General features: G+C 37.8%; 1 protein-coding gene across 3 annotated transcripts in view; it reads right to left on the reverse strand.

Annotated features, from left to right (window-relative positions):
- LOC129724760 (hemicentin-1) overlaps positions 1-23,479 on the reverse strand; it is a 280,997-nt gene that overhangs the window by 30,476 nt on the left and 227,042 nt on the right. For all 3 annotated transcript variants that reach the window (XM_055679909.1, XM_055679911.1, XM_055679910.1), the window contains exons 10-14: positions 21,046-21,860; positions 20,852-20,981; positions 20,509-20,763; positions 19,568-19,828; positions 19,368-19,508 (exon numbers count right to left, since the gene is read on the reverse strand). In XM_055679909.1, coding sequence (XP_055535884.1) covers positions 19,368-19,508; positions 19,568-19,828; positions 20,509-20,763; positions 20,852-20,981; positions 21,046-21,860 — 1,602 coding nt within the window. The remainder of the gene's footprint in view (positions 1-19,367; positions 19,509-19,567; positions 19,829-20,508; positions 20,764-20,851; positions 20,982-21,045; positions 21,861-23,479) is intronic.

The raw sequence follows: 23,479 nt of genomic DNA on the forward strand, positions 1-23,479 counted from the left end.
AGATATTAACATAATAAAGTTGAATTGTTAACTGTAGACACACGTTAGTTTTTTTTATGAGAATCGAGATTTTTAGAACCGGTTTTCATATTATGCTGAACTTCAATATTAAAGCATTGATTCAGATGTTTTCCGGTAGATGGCAATAGTAATGAATGAGTGTAATTCTGAGTCTATTGAAAATAAAAGGTTGAAAAAAATTGAATTGAATGAAGAAATTAGCCGTTTCTCAGAACAGATGAGTGATGAAGAATTTGCAGATAGCAATAATAACGAATCGCAATAGCAAATGAATAAATTGTGAAGTTTCATGGACAAGACGATTTGAATAATATGTGTTTCCCATTTTGCATCCATTTCTCCATGGGTTACCATACAAAATATACATGGGTCGAAAATAGGGTTGTTGATATTTTATCGATATTTGATATTATCGATATTTGCTCGTCACAATATCAATATTTTTGATCGATATTGGCGCATTTGATATTATCGATATTTCGATATTGCGACTCGATATTGCTGTCCGATATTCTCTGGCAACCGGGGAGTGCTACCGGCAAAATTTTGCCTACCGATCATAAATCCATCATGGCATCAAAATTAAATTTAAAATGCTTACACACTATATAAGATATTCATTAAAAGTGCACATTATACTGAAAACAAACGTTAGGCAGGGTGACACTCAAAACTCGAAATTAAATTCCCGTTTTTTTCCCGGTTTTTCCCGGTTCGTTCAAATATTTTTCCCGGTTATTTGTAATTCAGAATTCTGCATTTTTTCATACAGTTAAGGGTTAAAAAAATCACAGGAGGGTTGTGTGCAAAGCCACGACCGCAAGGTTGAAGTAGAATACTTTTACACAGCTCTACTTACGGCTGTAAATTAACCTACGGCCGGCGTATCGGTTCGCGCCGCTTATCGCGTTTAGCCTGGTCGAGGCCTAATGCGCACGGCCAACACAATAGAAAGATGTTTTCACACTGAAAATTAGACACGGCTTTACTGGAGTAAGTGTTGGCAAATGCATCTACCGCTGATACCGCCGCTATTGTACGAAAAATGACGCGCGTCTAAGAACACCCGAACTGTTTCGCCGTGCCGCTTCCATTTACTTCCTTATTACATCGGCCTTAGGGAAGTACCGGCTGCACCTACCGCTGAGGCTGTTACCATACTGCTACTGGTACCTAAAGCTATTAACTCTTCAAACTAAGTGTTTTATTTGTCCTCAAAAGAACAATTGTTCAATTCCATATCGGATATGATGCAATCGCATCTCTCTGTAATATTACCGACAGTAATATTCTTCTAAACAAAATGATCCTACTTTTCCATTAGAGGAAGTGCCGGGTACCGCAAAAATCTCGCCCGATCGCTCGCGTTGGCGTTCAGCCTGGCAGAGGCCTGAGACGTGGTGACCAACCGCAGGGCAAGTGATTTGTTTAATTTGAAGGCAGCCACAGGCGCGACCCGCTGCTATGGTCTGTTACTGCTGAGTGCCGATATCTGCTGTTACTGCTGTCAACGTTGTGGACGGTTCATCCAGCTCACCTTCCGACTAATGAATGTAGCTGATTTTACCAGAAACACTCTTTTATAGCCGAAGGGTGCTACGTAATAGGCCACGCCTTTCAGTTCAGGTTTACCATTTCCTTATATTCTTTAGACGAATTATTCCACAATTCGCATTTGATTTTTGTATCGAGCGAATAAACACCGATGGTGCTCTCACACACGCAACGGTTTTAACCCGTATTTTATTGCGGTTGTAACATCAAGCGATTCCATTTGCTTGCTGTTACGTGTTGCATCATGTTGCAACTTGGCAGCTGGGAGACGACGAAATTCTGTTTATGCTGATTGATTGAATCGACTTCATATTAGCTCTGCATAGTCGAACTAACTGCTTTTGTGAATGCGTTCTAACAGGGCAGTTTATTATTCAATGTCGGTTATGCTGATCGCAGCATTTGCGCTGCCCTTACAGTGGGGGGTTTACTAAATAAAGTGAAAATTAGACAACTACAACAGAATTTGATTGCATCCCGCACAGAATGTCTGCTTGTGTTGATGCCAGAAAATTATTTCCCTTCAATTATTTTTTTATTTGCCTTGAAAAAAGCATGTTGCGGTTCAAAATCGGTTGCTAATTACAACCTTTGAGCTGCCCTAACATAGGGGGAGTTAAGATACACGGACAACATGCACTGTGGAAGCTATTTCACATTCAGTAAATTAGACGAGTGCGACAAATTCAAATTGCTAGGATGCAACACAGAATGCTTGCTTGCGTTGACAAAAATTATTAACTTTCAATGACTTGTTTATTTGCCTTGAAAAAAGCATTTTGATTTCCGAAATTGGATTTCCTGATGGCAATCTTCATGCTGCCCCAACACGGGGGGAATAATGGCTGTCTGGCGACACACGCTGAGAAGAACCGCGCTGCTCCTGAGACGTGGTGACCAACCACAGGGCTAGTGCTGCTGCTAAGGAAGAGGGACTGCTGTTGTCGCTGTCTAGAACTATTATGAGCGGCTCCAGCTGAAACAGGCTCTTATATAGGCCAAATAGCATGTTTTCAATTGCAAGGTATATGATCCTGTCGACCGTGCTTGGGAAGCAAGCATATAACGACCAATCAGAGGTCGAATTTTTCGTTTTGCCAAGGCTTGACTATTTTCAATAGTACAATAGTGTGAATAATAAATTTACAATTATCTTATTCTGGGAAGAATCTTAGAATCCAATCTATTGCTGCAAGAACGGAGGAAATCCATCGAATACTAACCGATTTATTAGCATTTGAAATTGGACATATTTTACACTTTTTTCGGTTTTAGATTTTCATTTCACATCCCTATGTAGCCGAACTTCCTGAGAGAAGTATTCTACTTCAAAAGCGTGACTGTCGATTTACATCCCATTATCGATTTACATTCTAATATAGTCACTTTTTAAGCGTGTTCAGGCTTATTATAATCCAGAAATATTGTTGCAGAAATTCGAAAAATGTGACGGACGTCATCTTTTTCAAGAGGATAACGTTTGCGGTAAAAAAAATGGTACCCCGCCAAGTCAAAAACGGACATCGTGCGGCACTTTGTAGACGCCTGGTATGCCGTTCCGGCATCTACAATATCTTGACACAATTGGACAACGATCAAAGCATCGGAAGAAAGCCCAGTTCTGGACGGCCAACGACCCTGAACGACAAGAAGCTTCAAAGGATGCTGAAGAGGAAGACCGAGGGAAAAGTGGCTAAATCACTGCGTGCACTCGGTCGGGAGGTTGGTGCATGCGGTAAAACAGTGAAAAAGTTGTTGGAAAACATGGGCATACATGTCAGGAAGCAGCAGTCCCGTCCACTGGTGCTAGTCTCGGAGCTGCAGGCAATGACGCAGCGACAGAGGTTTAAGATGGTCAAGTCGATTTCCCTGGCAAATCGCGATGTGACAGTGGTGATGGACGACGAGACCTATCTAACCCTAGATGACAACGATTAGTAGGGCACTTTGTATTTTACCTCCCCTACGAAGAAAGTGAGCACCGAGGTGAGGTATATTTCACAGACCAAGTTCCCCAAGAAGGTGCGGCTGTGGCTGACAATCAGCGAGAAAGGGATGTCAAAGTTGCTCTTCTTTTGCTCCGGGCTGGCCGTGAACGAGGAAATTTCCAGTACGAAGTGCCTGCCAGAAGTTGTGTCGTTTATCAAGAAATACCATAAGGGCGAAGACACGGTGTTCTGGCCAGATTTGGCGTCGGCCCACTACTCGAAGCGATCTTTGGAGGAGATGGAGAATTTCTGGGCAAACTTGAAGCGCAAGATCTATTCCAACAATTTTGTCGCGAAAACGGAGGAGGAATTAATAAAAAACACAGAAAAAGCTTGAAAACATGCCTGCACGCAGGTTTTCGTCCGCCATGGCGAATGTTCCGGTTAACTGCCGGAAGGCCGCTCGCAGGGGCGTAGAATTTTTTAAACTTATAAACAACGCATATAATACTCACTACCGGGGACTCCTAGGCCAAATTAAGTTTGTAGGAACCGTTTTTACCTCAACCACCGAAGATTCAATATATAAAAGAAATACACTTAAACACATTAGCTTCAAGAGCACGGGCCGTGGCATTCTTCTTTCTGGCTTCTTCATCTTGATCTGAATTCTCCTTCTTCTTTGTCTTCAACAATTCAATATATCGGCTATGTGAAACGCGAGCGTAATAGATTAACGACTTGGTGATATCAATTTCGTCTTCACCACCGGCATCCTGTACTGCATCGTACACCAATCGCTGGATCAAAATCTCCTTAATAAACACGGTCAAGTTAGGCAGTTTCTTGCCTAAATCAGCTATCAGATCTCTACAGAAAGTATCAAGGCGTGTTTCACTACGGCGGTAGGAAGTCAGCAATGTCTCCGTCGAATGCATACTCAACAGTTGTGAGTATTCTTGGCGAAATCTGTCAACTACAGTTCCCGCGAGATTATCTTCGTGAACCATTTGCTCTAGGCAAAATTCGAGCCGTTTGACTGCTACTTCCGGGGAGCTTACCGTGGTCAAGTTAGTTTCCAAGAGAAAGATGAATAAAAACAAAACTGATATAAGCACTGTGAGAAATGAGTTGAATATACTGGCAGCCGGGGTGAGATTGTGCCATCCAGCCCGTGACCTGTCAGCCATCTCTTCCGGGTCAGAAGACCAGTCTTTCTTGGTCGTTTTCAAGAAAACTTATTCAAGGAATTTTAGTGATCGCCATGAGATAGCTGATAATCTCACCCCGGCTTGTAATATTCAGTGAAATTCCCGGTTTTTCCCGGTTCCAAACAATTCCAGGTTTTTTCCCGGTTTTCTCGGTTGGGTGGCCACCCTGGTTAAGGCTGGGTTTCCCATTGATAAATATATTTATTCGAAAATAGGTCAATAGAAATTAAAGGACGTTTACTCTATTTCAGCTATTTTAGGGCAAACCAACTAAAAAGTGGGTACCAGAATTGTTGGTATTAGAATCAATATGTGCTAGATGGAAAATGTAAGCAGTACGACAGAAATATGGATGCCATTTTTCTTTTTTTATTGACAGCATGTATAGAGCGAATTTCCAGAAATTTGGGTGTGGAACTTCTCGGGGCAATAACCACCACATTAAACCGATCAAATGCGATGCCTTGGTGTTACATTGGGATGGCAGGATCGATGAATTTCAGTAAAGAATCGGTGTTACATAAGCGATAACATGAATGTTCAGGTAGGATGCTTCAGTAACTGGCTGCTGATTAGTCAATGGATCAGTGACGATTAGGAGACGCGGCTCACGAAACGTCGGTTTAATCTGATTGGAAAATGCACCTTGCGTAAAGCGATCAGCAAACGGCCCGCTGTCCTAACGGACGAGATGAAATAGCAAACCCTTCGCCGGAATATGCAATACTAAAGCAGGTATTAGACGACGAAAATATTTGCTATTTTTGGTACGATTTTTATTTGCACAAAATAAAATCTGTATTAAAAAATAGCAAATATTTGCTTCGTCTAATACCTGCTTAAGGCATGAAACATGCTGAACACCAACGCGACCGATCGGGTGAGATTCTCGCCGTAGATTAATGAACAACTCTACTCATGGCTGTTTATTAACCTTCGGCAAGAATCTCGCCCGATCGCTCACGTCGGCGTTCAGTTTGTTTCAGGCCTAACTAAAATCCAAACAAAAAATATATGAAGGAAAATATCGATAAAATATCGATATCGACACGTAATATCGATTTCAATATCGATGCCGCTTTTAATATCGATAAAACGAATATCGATATTTTATTTTTAATATCGACAACCCTAGTCGAAAACGACCCGCCAATGTAGAATTAGTCGTATTTTTTCAACCTACGGTTAAATGTAACATTCGAAATTGTAAATGTAATTCTTGAATATCCCAAAACTAATGATGTGTATGCGTAATTAACAATTTTTGTGATAGATTTTAAAACTTAACTGTGATGTTTAAACCTTAACCGTGAATTCCAAAGAAGTAAAGCTAAATTTTCGAATTTGAATGCGACTTTCAGAATTCTAAATCCTGATAGTAATCTGAATTGTTCATCATAAACAGAAACTTTCCGTCGTAAAACCCATTTTTTTTTTTCGTGAAACCAGTAATTAGTATTACGAAATTCGGAATCTTAGATTCCACATAAAAAAATTGAAATAAATGAGATCTAAAAAGTAAAATAATTCTAAAAAATCCAAACTTTGGAACTTTTGTGATTGAAATTTTAATTCGATTTCAAAAATTTGCAGTTCGTATTCAGAGATTAAATTTCATGTTTATCGATGAAAATAAAAATCTATAGTCTAATAGAAGATCGTAGCAAGCTGCGACCGCGAGTGAACGTAAACACATTTCTTCGCTGTTGTGCGTGTATCTTTCACGTTTATCACTGTTTTGGACCCTAAGATCCATATGTAGAGAAAAAGTGTACTATTGATTTATGAAAATTGTTATGCAGTTCGAAATAAAAGCTATAAACGGGTGCCAAATGAGGAAAGGCGTGACCAGTGCTTGAGAAGGGATCGAAATTTGATTGTGACTGCGATGAATGCACATGCTTTTTTCGTTTGAATTGAACGGCAGAAACGATCGGGCGAACGAAAAAAAGTTTTTCTCTTTCTCTCGTGTGACGATTTTTTTTCTAACGATAGCGACCGCAGTTTCGGAGAAGTCGATTTTAAAACTCTCTCGCTCGATCATTTGAATTTATGTTGAACGGAGCAAACTAGAGTATGATCGGCAGCATGTGGCGTGTTTTATTTTCGTTTCTCTCGTTCTCGACTGGTTCTTGACTGGCTGTCTGAACGGTCAAAAAACGGTCGATGAATGCTTTTTCGCTGCATCGGATGGGATTGGGGCACTGCTTACAGATGCACGTTATTTTTTGGTGGAGAAGTTTGCTGTTGTTGTTGTTGATGTTTAGCGATAATTGCTCGAGGACAAATGAGGTGGAGATATAGTTTGAATATTTCTTCATGCGAAATGCTGAAGTCCGTCGTTGTTATGCGTCGCAAAGCGCCGACAGGCACAAGTAGTGTTTTTACTTCTGCCTACGCGGCTAGCATTATACCATATGTTGCGTTGCGCGCGGCTGTAATTTATATTTTTCCGAAGCTTATTCAGATTCTTGCTTCGCTTATATCATTGGCCCAACAGATAAGCCGATATATACTCTATTCTTTTTATATCCATCGTTATCAGTAGGCTAATTTTTCAGTCAATTTTTTTTCTGATTCGTTTTGCATAAATAGTGGAAAAAGACAATCCTTATGCCCTGACAAATCACGTTCTACAATTGAGTTGATAGTTTTGTGATGTATTGGTTGATAACCGTCTTACAAACTGTGTTCTTTTAGATGCAAAAAATTAAAGGTAGATTGAAAATCAGCAGAAACATTAGAGGCCACCTAAATTGAATTGTTGAAACTAGCTCAATTTTAGTTGTGAGTTGTTAGTTGTTTCTGGTACCCAGGAGCGGATTAAGGCGAAGGCGAAGCAGGCGGACTTCAAAATTGATGTTTGATGCATGAATAGGATCATCAACAATCAACAATGGAGAACACTATTAATGTATAACGAAAAAGAATTTCCCGCATACAAATTGACTTGAAAAATTAGCCTCCTGATAACTATGGAATTCAAAAGTATCTATCTGTTAGGCCGATGATATAAAGGTCGGATTCGATTATATAGAGACTCGATTTTATATTGACTCGATTATATGTATATGATTCTATTATATATAATTTCAAACTCGATTATACTGCCGTTCCAAGCATAGTTGTCCCAGCGTGCATAAGAACGGCAGTATATATAGTAGCATAAAAATTTTTTTTAAATTTCAAATGTGATCTAGAGCGAACATTTCGTAAGAGATCATCCAGAAAATACGTTACGCTTGATAGAAAGGGAAAAAAATAAAAAATAATTAAAAACAATGAAAAATTTTGGTTTTTTGGTTTTTGGAATTTAAAAATTAAAAGAAATTGAAAAACCCTAAATAAAATTACCTTAATAGAAAAAATTCAAAAATAAAAAAAAAGAAATTAAAAAAATTTAGGAACAAACGAATAATTTGAAAATTTTCAAAAATTTGAGAAATTAAAAACGAACGAGTTGACAAATCAATATATACTGATCTAACTTTTTCTTTCCATTTGACACCAGGAATAACTACAAGAATAACTACAAGATATATGTATAATTTTCATAAGAACTGTGTTTGCTGACTTTTAGGGGGATGAGTCAAAAATAAAATTCTTCCTATTTATTCGAAAATAATAAAACATTCATGTAAAATGAATAAAATACATTTTTTCTCTGATTAGATTATATATAAAATTCGATTATATATAGTGGAAAAAAATCAGAGACTATATATAATCGAGTGTGACCTGTACTTAGCGATGCGAAAATCTAAATTAGCTTCGGACAAAGTACACCACCGCACAGTGGGGAATCGCTGGCCATCGACCCAAAATTGAAAATGTGAATTTCATTTCAATTATATTCTTCCTATAGTTGTATACTATTGAAGTGACAGGATCCAAATTTTTAGAGCATTACGACAAAATTTGAATTTTCTATGATTTTTCAAAGTGTACTGAGTCAGCGTTTTTTAGCGTTTTTCTTGAAAAAAAAAATGCAATGTTGCGAAATTTGCTGGAGCCCCAAGAGTAACTTGAATCTTGATGACGTCTAAGTAAAAGTTGTCTATAAAATAGTGGAGAATAAATCCTAATCATTGGATAATGTATAATCCTCATCATTGGATAATGTATATATGTATAAATTGACGGAATCAAAAAATTACGTTTTTTTTTAAAACAGCGTTTAAAGTTTGAACGGCAGGGTTTGGCACTAGTTTTAAAAGATAGCTTGGAAAAAATGCCTTAAAATGCATCTAGTCCGATCTTGCGCAGAGTACCTTTCTTTCGAAGAGAAACAACGAGTGTTCGGCACATGTCGGATTTCAAAAATGTAAATTTGAATTGTACACTGCAAACCGTCTACATAATAACAAATGGCTCATATTAGTCTGATAATAACAACGTTTTCGAACAAGTTTCAGTATAATTAATCACACTATTTGCATATTTACAAGTTTAACTGATCTATATTTCGATAATTTACGAAGTATCAAAAACAAGTCATTGTTTATGTTTTGGATCACCAGCACTGACTACCAAAATCATGTTTAAAGTTTATATCATACCAGTCACATGTAAAAACAATCGTGTAAACATAAACCATGACATAATACATCACCTGCTAATTTCTACAGAGCAAATAGTGAATAGTTATTTTGACGTTAGAAACTGCATTTTGAAAACCCTTCTTGAAGATATTAAAACTGTATTGAAAATGAACACAAAAATAAAGATGAAGGTGAAAGTGAATGGAAAAAAATGCAAATGGAAAAAAATGCGAATGCGATAAAAAGAATCAATAGTCACTTTGGAAAAAAAAAAAACAAGTCTTAAGTAATTTTCAACACGAAGCATATTTTTAATTTTTTTTCTTTTTCTTGATAACTGATTAATATTTAATGTTTTTTATGGCATATGAAAGTCTTTCAAGCATCATGCATTTTATTTTCCAAAAGATTGAAGCCGACGTAAAATTTTCCTCATATAATATATATAAAAAACATGAAATTTTCCCTGGCGTCAAAAATACGCATTTTCATGCAAAAATAATATCAAATTCGTACTTAGCGTCCCAAAATTATATAAAAACCATGTATTTTCCATCATTTGAAGATAATTTTTCGCTTGGCCAGCATTTGTATGGAGCCGCCCCACTGTGCACCGCCGCGACGCGAGCTGCGCAACATAAAGTGCTAGCCGCGTTGGCAGATGTAACTACACTACTCATGTCCAAACGCGATGCTTTGATTTCCATGGATGCTTTGAGAGATGTATGAAGAATTAATCAAACAGCTTCAACACCTTACTTTCCCATAATCGCTAAACATTAACAACAACAACAACAAAAACAAGCGCCTCCAGCCACCAAAACGCTGTAACAGAACATACGCATCAGAAGCATACAGCGACTGCCGGTCAAATGAATTTTTTTCCGGTCGTTCATTGCCACTAAAATCAATGGATATTGAACAAAAGGAAAATGCGAAAAAAATCGTCATCGTCAGTAGTGCGAACAGGATTGCGAGGATTCTACACTAGAGAGGAAAAGAGATGATCGTAATGCCCGTTCGTTTTATTTTGCAATCGGAAAACGAAATTGAACGCGACAGCTCGGAGAGACGAACGGTGTACGAAGTCTCGCACAAAACGGATAAGATGAAATTGAATGACTGATATTTTTGTGTTCGGTAGAAAAAAGGATTGATCAGAGCACTGGGCGTGACTGAAAAGAATGTTTATTTTTTTTCTCAACGATTTTTGCACAATGGAGACACTCTCCTAATATTTTCAAGATAACTAAAACGTCGACATAGCTTTGTGGGTATTTTGTCAAGCTTCATTTCATGATTTCTCAAGCTTTTGAAAAAAAAGTTGATTTCCAAGTGACTATTTCAATGTTTCGTAACTCTGGAAGACATTAATCCACGACGGTATGCTAATAATGACACTTGTGGGATTTGGAAAAAAAATTCTTTTATTTCAAATGCACATTTGCATTGGTTTGGATTTTAGGGATTTTGATGCATGGAACTTTACCAATTCTGGATTCAATAGGTTATTTACTTCATTTACACACACCAGCAGATTCGTTCAACGCGTTCAAGTTTAGCCTCGCTGTGGTCGGTTTATAACAGATTTTGCACGCGTTATTGTAATGTTACCAAGTATAATATGATGTGATATCTCGAAGGACTAATAATTTATAAAAGAAAAAAAACCCCGTGTAACCTTATCACTTCAATGTAACATTGTATCGTTCCGTGTGACTTCTCTTATTTGCGATTCAAATAATATTTTTCATTCGATTCCTTAGATACAACCCATTCAAAAATAGAACAAATTTGCATATTTTGTGACACACGTGTGCCTGGCCCCATTAGCATCTCTTAATGTTAGTTTATACCGGATTCAAATCATATAATCTATGTAACACCCTTCTGATATTTATAAGACGAACCACACCGCAACGTTAAATTTAATGTTTGTTGATTTAATTCTGTTATAAAAATTAACACCCCACAAATTTGTGAGTGGCTCCAACAGTCTTCGGTATAAACTAGATGACGATAAGGTGTCGGTATGAATTACTGAAAAATGTCACTAACTGGGGGTGTTCCCAACAGCATACCGTTGTTTTTTCGATTTAAATCGGTCTTGAGTCCGGAAACCAAACAATTTTGTGTTCTTGTGAAATAAATCACTCACACGTGTCCCCTACAGCATTATTAATGTCTGTTAGTTTAAACCAGTACCAAGTATAAATAAGCTAAGTGTGCATTTCCAATCAGCCGACTGAACGGAGAATAAACCAAAAATAGTTCAATAGAATCGGGAATAAATTATATATAAGATCGCATCACTTATTGAAATGAATCCTGATCCAACTTACCCTTCCCTACTAACAAAAACCTCCTTCCTGTGGCCTTTGTGGAGATTCAGAGGTTAACACGATCTTCGAATAGCAAAGGTCACGCTAACATCCCTCTCCTTTTCCCACCTGATTGCAAGGACGTGGCCGGCGTCTTTATTGACCCTTCAAAGTATTCAGTCACTAAAACTTGTACAATGATAATGGTCGGTCACTCCCAGCCCCATTCAGTTGATTTATAGTGCAATTTTAGGTGCCATCCACATACCACGTGGACAGATTTTAAACGATTTTGAACCCCCGTCCCCCCAGTGGACAACTGGTCATATAAATTCTTCTTTCTTTTGTATAGACCGTGGACATTACACATACCCCCCCCACCCCCTCCCCAAGCTGTCCACGTGGTATGTGGATGGCCTCTTACTGCTTCGGATCAATCATCGAGTGCAACCATTGATAAGTGCAGTCAGTCAAGCTAAGCTATGCTAAGAAAATCAAAATCTATAATCTAATACTCGAAATCCCCGATTTTTAAGGCTGATATCAGCCAGCCTGAAGTCCAGAAGGCAAAAATCTTTTATCAATAATCTAAAATCTTCAGCTGATCGCTTACATTTACTATATAAAAATAGATTTTGGTTCAATGCGCAATATGATAACACGAAATCATTATTCACCAATGTGTAAAACTGGAAATTCCCTGTTGCCTTTGGATGGAACATTCATTGTACCTTCTCCTAGTCAAAAACTCTGGATCTACTTGTCCCGAATTTCTTCTGACATCACAGCTGAACAAGTGTGCGAGTGGGCTAAGCAAAGATTGGGCACAAAAGATGTTTAAGCAATTAGGCTGGTAGCCAAGGGAAAGGATATCAAAAAACTGTCATTCGTTTCATTTAAGGTTGGCATCAGTACCGACCTAAAATCCAAGGCACTTTCGACTTTAACGTAATCTAGAGTGATGTTGTTCCGCGAGTTCAGAGACTATAATGCTGCTGCAAGTTTTTGGATCCCTAACTAAATGCAGATCCTTATCAATTCTCAGTCATGGATCCGATGTCAACCTATTCCCTAGGACCCCAGGGCGAAGTAGTAATGACGCAGTAAATTGTATTCAAAATACCATCCTTCCTGTCTTTGGACAACAACTGGGACGCATTGAAAACAGTAATTAAAAAGCCCCTAAAAGATCTGATCTGTCTATCGCTTTCTGCATATCCCCGGTTCCACCTACCATATCTTATGCGTCATCTGTTACTATTAAGCTAAGACGTCCTTCAGGTCAAAGTATGAAAGTTACGTATCTTCTACCAAAACGTCCGTGGACACGGGACAAAAATCGACACTTTCTCATTATTCAGAAACATGCTGACTCAATTGGATCCGTTCTATCACGTTTTAATCCACACGACATTGCTGTTCTCTTTGGGGATAATTACCCTCGAGAGCTACATTGGGTACCTTCGTAAAGTAGTGGTCTTGTTGTAGATACGAGTAGATCACGGTTAACCGCAGCTGGAAGTATTATGTACGACGCATTTTGTTTGAACAAAGCCAGTCAAATACTGGTGAAGGAGTCAGCGCTTCATAGTCAATTATTTCTGAATATTTTAAAGCCGCTCTTTCGTCTTCAGTTGCTATGCCAGATCAGATTGACGCTGCAATACGCATTCGTATCTGACCGGCAGAGTTATATGTGTCAGTCTTGAGTCGTCACATTTTGAGCCATTTTAAACTTCTTCTGGAGTGCCGCAGGGAAGCAATCTAGGCCCACTTTTGTTTTCACTCTTAATTAACGACGTTGCTACTATGCTGCAACTTCTATTTGACCGCGAGTTGCAGGGCTCCTTCTCGCAGAGGATGTAAACATCTTTCTGATTATAGCCTGTCTTGGAGACTGTCTGGATCTACAAAAGTTGCTTGATGCTTTCTGTGGTTGTAGCAGCCGCAATATTCTAACCTTATGTGTAGAAAAATGTTATTACCTTTAGCAGAAAACTTTAATAAATGAGCTTACTATACAGCAAATATCTTAAATACCAATATAGTTCACTTACGTGAAATTATGAAGGCAAATTGAAAATGACAGAAGCGTTAGTCACCTTTTCGACCGCTAGGTACGCCACTTCTGATTTTGTTCTACACGACATGCGAAAAGAGTAACTTTTGACAATAATATTACCCTAATGGGTGCACTGAAAAAAATGCACATTTTATTGTGAAGTGGACTCGGCCGAATATTTTATAATAATAAAGTTCGCCTATGTATGAGGCCTATGTATGCCTGGTGTTCCACGGTTTGTACGTTTGTCGACCTCCGACAATATTTTAAGTTGTAAGATGGCGACGTCCGGTGACTGGAAAAAAGACAAAAATGACCAAATACCACCTAATATGGATGTTTCTTTAACTAGAATGACGCTCAGAGGCCAGAAATTGTCTCTGAATACCATTTTGAAATCCAAGATGGCGACTTCCGGTTTGTGAGAAACAGCGAGATATGGCCAAATACCACCCAATATAGGTATATCCGAAATCGTGATGATGCACTGAAACCACAAATCGACCTCAGACAACATTTTGATTTGTAAAATGGCGACTTTTGGTGACTGGAAAACTGCTGAAAATGACCCAAAAACAACTAAATATGGGTGTTTCTTTAACCAGAATGATGCTCAGAGGCCAGAAATTGTCTCCAAATGCCGTTTTGAAATCCAATATGGCGACTTCCGGTTCCTAAACAACAATGGCAAAAGACCAAATAACACTAATATGGGTATTTCCGGGATTCTTATGATGCACTGAAGCTACAAATCGACCTCAGACAACATTATGAATTGTAAAATGACGACTTCCGGTGAATGTGAAACTGCCGAAATGACCAAATACCACCCAATATGGGTATTTCTTCAACCGGCCGATTTCCATCCAATATGAGATGCTTCGATACCAGAATGATACACAGGAACTAGAATCGACCACAGACACCATTTTGAATTCTAAGATGGTGACTTCCGGTTTCTGTAAAACACCCGAAAATTACTAAATAACACCTATGTTTCTCAAACCATAATGACGCTCAGGGGCTAGAAATTGTCTCCAAATGTCATTTTAAAATCCAGGGTGGTGACTTTCGGTTTCTGGAAAATAGCCTAAAGGGACCAAATACCACCCAATATGAGAGTTTTTTCAACCAGAATGATGCATGGAGCTAAAAATTGACCTCAGACACCATTTTGAATTGTAAGATGGCAACTTCTGGGAAACAGCCGAATACTACTGGATATGAATATTTCATTGACCCTGGACATCATCTTGAATTCGAAGATGACCACTTTCAGTTTCTGGAAAACAACGAAAATAACTGAATACCACCCAATATGAGTGTTTTCGGAATAGAGGTGATGTACTAAAGTCAAAGGCGAGGATGTTGTCATTCCGATAAAACCAATAATTTCAAACGATATAAACAAATCGCAAGAAATCAATGAATTTGGAATGTTGAAAATTATTAAATTTGCCGGGTCAACTAGTAAATACATAAATATGCTGGTTAAAGCAAAGCTGCAAGTGATGAATACGAAGATTAGAACTCGAGAGCGAAAAATTCTGAGGGGTAGAAAAAACAAAAAATACTTTCAAAACGAAGAAAACTAAGCATTAAATAATAGTTTTTGCATAACAGTTGTTATCACTAATAATGTTTGTTTTGTTGAATATCTTTTATATATAATAAAATAAAGCTTTGAAACCAATTACAACATTACATCCATACTTAAATTGTTAAATTGATAGAACATTCAAGTGTTATCTAAGCTAAAAGTTGCACAACAACCATATACGACTATTGACAACCATTGTGCGGTTTCTCCTTTTATCTTTTCCACGAGGTAATTGAAACATTCATTTAATTGTACACTTCGTGGCCTGATTATTGAGATTGAGCTTGACGGCCGCACATTTCGTAGTTGCTTCTCGTGATGGATCTGAGCTAGTGAAGTTACACAGGGAACCACGTCTATAGCAACTTGGGATTAGTTTACCATTTACACGTCGTGGCCTGATTATTTGAATATTTCTCCTTCGTGCCTCGATAAGCTACATCTATTATATTATCACTATTTAACTCTCGGAATGGCGTTAGTTTTACATACAAACAATATACGCACGAAATCTACAGCATATTTTTTCTGTGAAAGTACGAAATTGAGTCAACTAAAGCTAAAATTGAGTAAATTCAGTTTCGTGTGTGAGAATGTCACACGCTCACAAAAATTCAACAACAATGCACAGTGGTACAGTAAGGCAATGTAGGCGGACATGAGTTTTTCGATGCGATTTTGTGGTTTTAGAGTAAAATTTTTTTTCTAAGAACTTGTTTCTTATATTTAGTCTATTTTTTATGTGCAAATGAAAACAAGGGTGGTCCTAAAATCGACTAAATAAAAAAACTAACTCTTTTATTTGCAGAAATAATTGTATACATACATCGGCACAGTTGTAGATCAACTAATTTTAAGCAACTTTCGGTATTTCCTCACAATATTTATACAATACTTGTTCTTACAAATGATACCAAAAAATATTATTTATGTTTGCCCTAAACGGAGACTTCAATATTTTAAAAGGGCCTATTTTTAAAATAGAAATAGTGAAAACTCTTCATCAGTCGATATATCGACAATGTTTTTTGGTCAAAATTGGCATATTTGGATTAAAGTTACCGAAGAAAACTTTGTTTTGAAATTTGAATTGAAAAATAGAGCAAAAAGACTGTTTTTGGAAACCAAATTTAATGTCAACAAAAAAGTTTTTTCAAAGTTACTTGGAATTAGTTGATCTACAAGTTTGCCAAAGAATGTTTACAATTATTCATGCAAATAAAAACAAGTTAGTTTGTTTTTATTTCTTTGATTTTAGGACCACCCTAATTTTCATTTTCACATAAATAGAGGAGTATGTATAAGAAACAACCTTTTACAAAAACTATGGCTTTAAACCGCAAACAAAAATCGCAACGAAAAGCTCATGTCCGCCTAAATTGCTTTACTGTACCACTGTGTGATGAGTTTAGTTACCTTTTTCACCACAAGAAGGGGTGTTAATCAAGTTAATCATTCTCTTTTTTTTTTTTTTTCAGAAACTCGAAATATCAAAAACGAGAACTGCCAATCCGACTCGCAATCCAAAAACAAAAACCGAGGATTCAAAGTCTAAATCAGAAACTAGTGCTTTACAATCCCAAATCCAAATTCATGATCTGTGTTCCGTGAACTTCGATATCCAAAATTTCACATCAACTTTTTTTATTCTAATAAAATTAATTTTTTTTTTCATGTTGCTAGTTCGGAAGCTGAAATATAAGAACTAGAATTTTTTGTATGGACTCCACTGCGACCAGTAGTTTTTTGATCTTTTGTGTCATTTTTTTATCTTTTACAGTGTTAATCTTTTACAGTGTTAATTATTGAGATTCAACAATTTTGATATTATTTTTATTATTTTATATCGAATATATGAAATCCGGGTTTCCATGCATGATACCCAAAAATTTCAAATCTGGATTCACAGATAAACTTGTAAGTTGGATCTAAAATCCGAAGTTCTGGATCTGAGATGTGAATCATGAACCCAGACCTTAATGATTTGACATTTCAAAACAGTGAATCCCAAGTGTATCACTATAAGCTAAGCTTTGATAAGGAGTACAAAATTCGGAACTCACCTGTAGCAAAACGTAAATCCTAATCTCGAAAATAAAATCTTAAATCTGAAATTTTGAGATTTAAGTATGGAAATGCACAGAACAAAATATGTATAATAATGATAATCCCCAACTTAATATTTAAAATCACCGTGGAAAAGAGAACCCTAAATTGGAAGTTACAATGTACAACTAGTGCTCGTGGCTATCCCAAATTCCAAAATTAGATATCTAGAATCCTTCTTCCAAAATAGTAAACGCAACCGATTTTTTTTAATAACAACGAACATTCATAAATTCGAAATTTTTAGTCTGGATTGCTACATCCGGATTTCGACGTCAAAAAATCTGCAATTTATAGTCTGGAACTCCAGATTTCATATTCCTAATTCGGAAGCTGAAATGTAGAATCCAGAATCTAGAAATCCAATCGAAACAGACAGTCGAAGTCCACAAATTTGAATTCAAATATTGTAAAATTTAAAACTCAAGGATTTCAACTTTAATGTTGTTAAATGACTTATGAGAATCAAACTAAAAAAATTGAAATTTTAAATCCTGATTCCAGTCCCGTAAGTCCATAAAGTTCAAGCCTTAAGCTGAAACTTAAGATAAGAAAACCTGATATCCTAAACGGCTGAAGGCCTAGATGCTAAATCACCGAAACTTCCGATTTTTTTACCTAGAATTCAAAACCCAAAACTCGAGGTTCTAGTTTCTGTTTAGTCGGATCCAAATTTTAATTTCAAACACTTAGATTTACATCAAAACTCTCATCCGAATCGGAAATATTAATTCTGCAATATTCAGTCTGACCGGTAAATTTGTTATTTGAACCTGTGGCCCGAAGTTCTGCTGAAGTTGATTCGGTTCCTCAAGTTGGGTCCTGAATTGGTAATCTCTAATTCTTATACGGAAACTACGTCCGAAAGTAACAGGAATTTATTCTGAAATTCGGATTCCGCTATAAGGCGTCGTACACAAATTACGTAACGCATGAAGGGGGGGGGGTTGAGTCTGCGTTACTTATTGTTACGTAGGGGGGAGGGGGGTAGTAGAAACAGTTACGTAACTGCTCGGAATTGAAAATTTCGGAGGGGGGTCAGGCTGATCAACGTTACGTAATTTTAAGGGGGGAGTCATGTTGGACGTTACCAATTGTTACATATGGGGGAGGGGGTCTGAAATCTAGATTTTTAGCGTTACGTAATTTGTGTACGACGCCTAAGCTATTAGCAGCAAAATGCAATCCACGAACTTTCACTTTCAGAAGAGATTTCTGTGTCAGTATCTATAATCCGAAGTAAAGATTCAAATTTGTAAATAAAGAAAAATGTGGAGAAAAAAATTCTTTGTCTGAACTGGTAAAAACAATATAATACTTGTATAATCAGAATCAGGAATGCGAATTTTGGTTGGAAATTAGATTCCAAACCTTGTTAATTATTCTAAACGACTTGACCGAAATATCGAAGTACTAAGCTCATTGATGAGATTATAAAGTTTTAAGGTTACTACCAGCAAGTTGCGATTCCTATATTCGAACGGAGTTTATTTCCTTCGGTATAGAAATGATTCGCCTGAATGTTACAATTGATTCCTGTATTTGTTTGTTTAGAGATATTTTGAATTACGGAAGTCATTTGTTATACGCTTAAAACTGACTAGTAAAAATCTCATTTTGCGATGTTTCGATGTAAAAATTTCCAACGACGAAGGTGGTTATCCGAACCCCAGCGATGATAGGCAGCGATGAAGAGGGATTCGAACAGTTACATCGATGAATGTTAAAAGGGTTGTTAGAAAGAATGTGTAAAATCGAAACAGTTGGGTTGCAGCTAATTATTATCGAACTAGTGAAACGACTAGATAAGTATCACAACTAGAATCTAGAAAACAGCACAGAGTAATGAACTTTCTAATTATACTACCTGTCGAGGTGACAATCTCTAGTTCTGAAAGAAGGGGTTCTAAAATACCAAGGATGAAGACAGACGATGGCGGTGGTTTGGGTGTATGTGTGGGTGTGGGTGAAAAACGGTGTGATTGGAAGTGCCGACTAATGGCTTCGAATTAGATGTACTTACATTTGTCTTGTCGTCTCTTGCGGCGGCAAATGCAGATGATAATACCACAAATCAGTATCACCGCTAGTAGAAGAGCCGCAACGGCGGCAATCAATATGTAGGGCGTCAGAATGTCCCCCTTGAGCCACCAGGCTACGTATCCTACGGTGAAAGCAAGTAAAAACACTTGGTACAATCGAGAATGAGAAATTGATCCGTACCTGCCACCTCGATTTCGCACGGTGTTCCCATTCCGACGCTGTTGCTGGCAATACAAACGTACGTTCGCATGGCGGAGACGTCATTGTCCAGGACCAGTGTGCTCTCGTAGGCATCGCCACGCGTCTTGTGGTTCTGCAGCGTATCGTTCTCGTACTTGAGACTCCACTCGAACTCCGACTCCCGTGGACTACCGTTTGCGGTACAAACCAGAACGTCCTCGTCATTCACTTCCTTGCGGACAATGCTGCAGGTGGGTTTATCTGCAAGTAACAATAATGACGTATCATGTTCACAGTATCATTGTCTTTGAGCGGTTCGATCGCTGCAGATACGACGTGTGCTCGGAACAAAGAAAATCCCATCGCTGACTGTGGCCGCCTCTGCCCGGGCTCATAAAGTAGGCCGTTCTATCGTTTTCAGTTAATGAAAGGCTTTTTCGAAATGAATCTAGGCGGCTTTTGTGCTTGCTGCGTGAGTGTACTATGGGCAAGATATGGCAAAAAACTGGTATTAATGAGGTCAGCACATTATTTGTTATATTGTCTCAGATTGTTATTTTGGTTACGCTACATTTTTATAACAACCAATGAGTAGGTGTAGGTGCAAATTTGAATACAGAAAAAGGGGACCCTTAAACTATCTATTATAGTTAAAAGAGTAAAGGTAATTAAAAACCTGTTCACATTTTAATAGGAAACACATATTATTGACAGTAACACTTTCCAGCCAGTTGTTACGGTTTCAAAAGTGCAAATATTTCAATAATCAATATCTGTCTAATGCCGTTTTGTATCATAACGGTGAAAATGATGAGCAACAGCATTTCAGCAACCCATGACGCATTTATAACTTTCCTTCTGCCACGAGCTACATGTCAAATAAAACCTAACCAATCGACCTAAAGGTCGAATCCAAACTCCCTCTCCCCGCCCATACTCACAGTGTATATCGATGATGGCATCCGTCGAATGATTGCCGTGCTTGTTGAACGCGGTGCAGGTATAATTGCCGGCGTCCGCCCGTTCCATCACGTTATTCACAATTAACGAGCTGCCCTTCACAATGATTTCCCCATTTCGTGTCCAGTAGAAGGCCGGTTCCGGATAGGCGCGGGATGAGCACACGATTCGCGGTGGCAGTTTACCTTCCTCCACCGAAATGGCCGGACTCGACAGCGAAGTGTTCTCCGGAGGATCTAAAAAAAGCAGCAAAACAAAACAGATTTAGCCATATTAGTTGCCAAATGAGACCCATCAAAGCAAACGGTGTGTGAAAAACGTTACATTCCACGCCGAAATACGTCGTGCTGCGTACTCCAGGGCCTGCTGAGTTGTTCGACGACACGCACGAGTAGTTGGAGCTGTCTCGGATGCGATCCAGAATGCCATCCGGCCAGGCGGACATATTAAAATGCTAAAATTAAACACCCTCACAGAATATTAATATGGCATAAAACACCCTAACCTGCAGCACTCACCAGCACGGAGTAGGCAGTCTCGAAGTCTCCAGTAGCCGGCGTTGCACCTAAGTAATTGTTAGTAATATAATATCTCTCATCATAATCCTCAATTCCTACGCCATCCTTGAACCAGGAGATTGTACACGAGGGAACGCATTCCACTCTGCAGGCTAGGGAAATGTTCGACGTCGAATAGAGCGCTCCCGTGTAGGGATGCAGCTTCTGGACGAAGGCCGGTGGTGCATGCACTTCCAGCCGAACCTCCGCTGCATTTCCCTCACCACCTTCATTGTAAGCAAAACACGAAAATGTAGTTCTCGAGTCCAAGCCAACCGGATCCACTGTCCACGTGGGTGTCACAACGTCCATCACTGGTTTACCGCCACGCAGCCAGCGGTATCTCGTTGCGACCGGATTTCCCCGATCTTCCACCGAACAGTTAAACGTGACACTTTTCCTCTTGATGGCAATCTGCGGGAAGTGGGTCATCGAGGCATTACCCGGCTCGTAGAATATATTTAACGGATGGTCTTCGCTTGTGTCACCCCAGCCAGCAACGTTGAAACCCTCGCACGAATAGTTCCCTATAAATTCTCGACCCACGTTTTGCAGCAGCATCTTGGTCGGGTCCACCTCGCACAGGTTCTCGTCACCCAAACTGTCGTCGTCGCACTCGGGCAGTTCCTTGAGGAACTCGCCATCCAGGAACCAACGCACTTTGGTCAGCAGCAGTGGATTACCGTCCACGATGTTACAAAGTAGCGTAATGTTCGCCTGATCATTTTCGATCACGTGCGTCTCCGGATCCATGTTGAGCACCACGATCGGTTTGTCTGCAATGATATGTCGCAAACAACAATTCAGTTCTATGTTATGATTCGCTTTTTCATTGAAGTTTTCTACTTGATAAATTTTCTTATACTCGTTTAAGTGATTGGATGATTCGAACATATGTCTGCATAAGTTAAAAAATCATAAAAGGACTCACTGTTTTTGTAAGCCTTAAATATTAAATTTATTTTTTATAAAATAGGATTTATTGGATTTCAGAAATAATTTCGATATTCATTGACCAACATTCAATATTTATCGGTTATAGAAAAATTTTAGATTTTATAATTTTTAGTTTGTTCATTGTGAGTTTCTAATTTTGAATTTTGTATTTCGTTTCAATTTTAATTTTATATTTTGGTTACACATAGGGGTCATTCCATACGAAGTGACCACGAAAAAGCACAAACTTGGACACGACCATCACAGGTTTTGCTCAAAGTTGGGAGAACTATTCATCTACTGTTACTTTAGAAAAATCTCAAATTTGGTGTCGATTGGAATACCCCCCGCTCTGTGGGACCCCTCTTTTTATTGCAAAGTCACGCATTTTTTGTTCAAAATCTCTTTTTTCTTTTTCTTACAATTCATAAACGTAAGATGTCCGAAAAATACTGAAAGATGATTTTTGAAGAAAATCAACCAAGGAATTGCCAGATAAATTATTTTTGTATTTGAAAACTAAATTTACATTTTTCGGCTAATGCAGCCATTTTTATTTTAAATTTGATAATTTCATCGTGTTCCTTGGAAAATTTCACATAAGAAACAACTATCATCCCGAGGTAATATGAGCAAATATCGAGATATAACATTTTTACGAAAAAGTTGTAAGCTTCGTAAATAATTTTTTTTTCCAATTTATAGACTTAAGACACCCGGAAAATAGTGATAGGTGAATTTTGGAGAAAATAAACCAAGGAATCCAAAAAAATATTATTTTTGACCGGATGTGTTGCCAGATAGACTATTTTTGTATTTTAAAACTAAATTTACATTTTTCGGCAAATGCAGCTAATTTTAGTTTAAATTTGATAGTTTCATCGTATTTCTTGGAAAATTTTACGTAAGAAACACTCATCACCCCGTGGTAATAGGAGCCGATCTCGAGATATAACATTTTTACAAAAATAGTTCTGAATTTCGTAATTATTTTTCGTAAAATGTTATATCTCAAGATTGGCTCATATTACCATGGGGTGGTAAGTGCTTTTTACGTAAAATTTTCTGAGAAACACGATGAAACAATCAATTTTAAAATAAAATTAGCTGCATTGGCCGAAAAATGCAAACTTAATATTAAAATACAAAAATATTCTATCTGGCAACACTTGCGGGCAAAATTTTTTCTGGATCCCTTGGTTTATTTTCTTCAAAATTCACCTGTCTTACGTATATAAATTATAAAATAAAATAATTACACAGTTTTCAACTTTTTTCGTAAAAATGTTATATCTCAAGATTGGCTCATATTACCTCGGGATGATAGTTGTTTCTTATGTGAAATTTTCCAAGGAACACGATGAAATTATCAAATTTAAAACAAAAATGGATGCATTTGCCGAAAACTGTAATTTAGTTTTCAAATACAAAAATAATACCGATGAAATATTTTCGGGTG

This window comes from Wyeomyia smithii, chromosome 2, assembly GCF_029784165.1.
Source record: "Wyeomyia smithii strain HCP4-BCI-WySm-NY-G18 chromosome 2, ASM2978416v1, whole genome shotgun sequence".
Classification (NCBI taxonomy): domain Eukaryota; kingdom Metazoa; phylum Arthropoda; class Insecta; order Diptera; family Culicidae; genus Wyeomyia; species Wyeomyia smithii.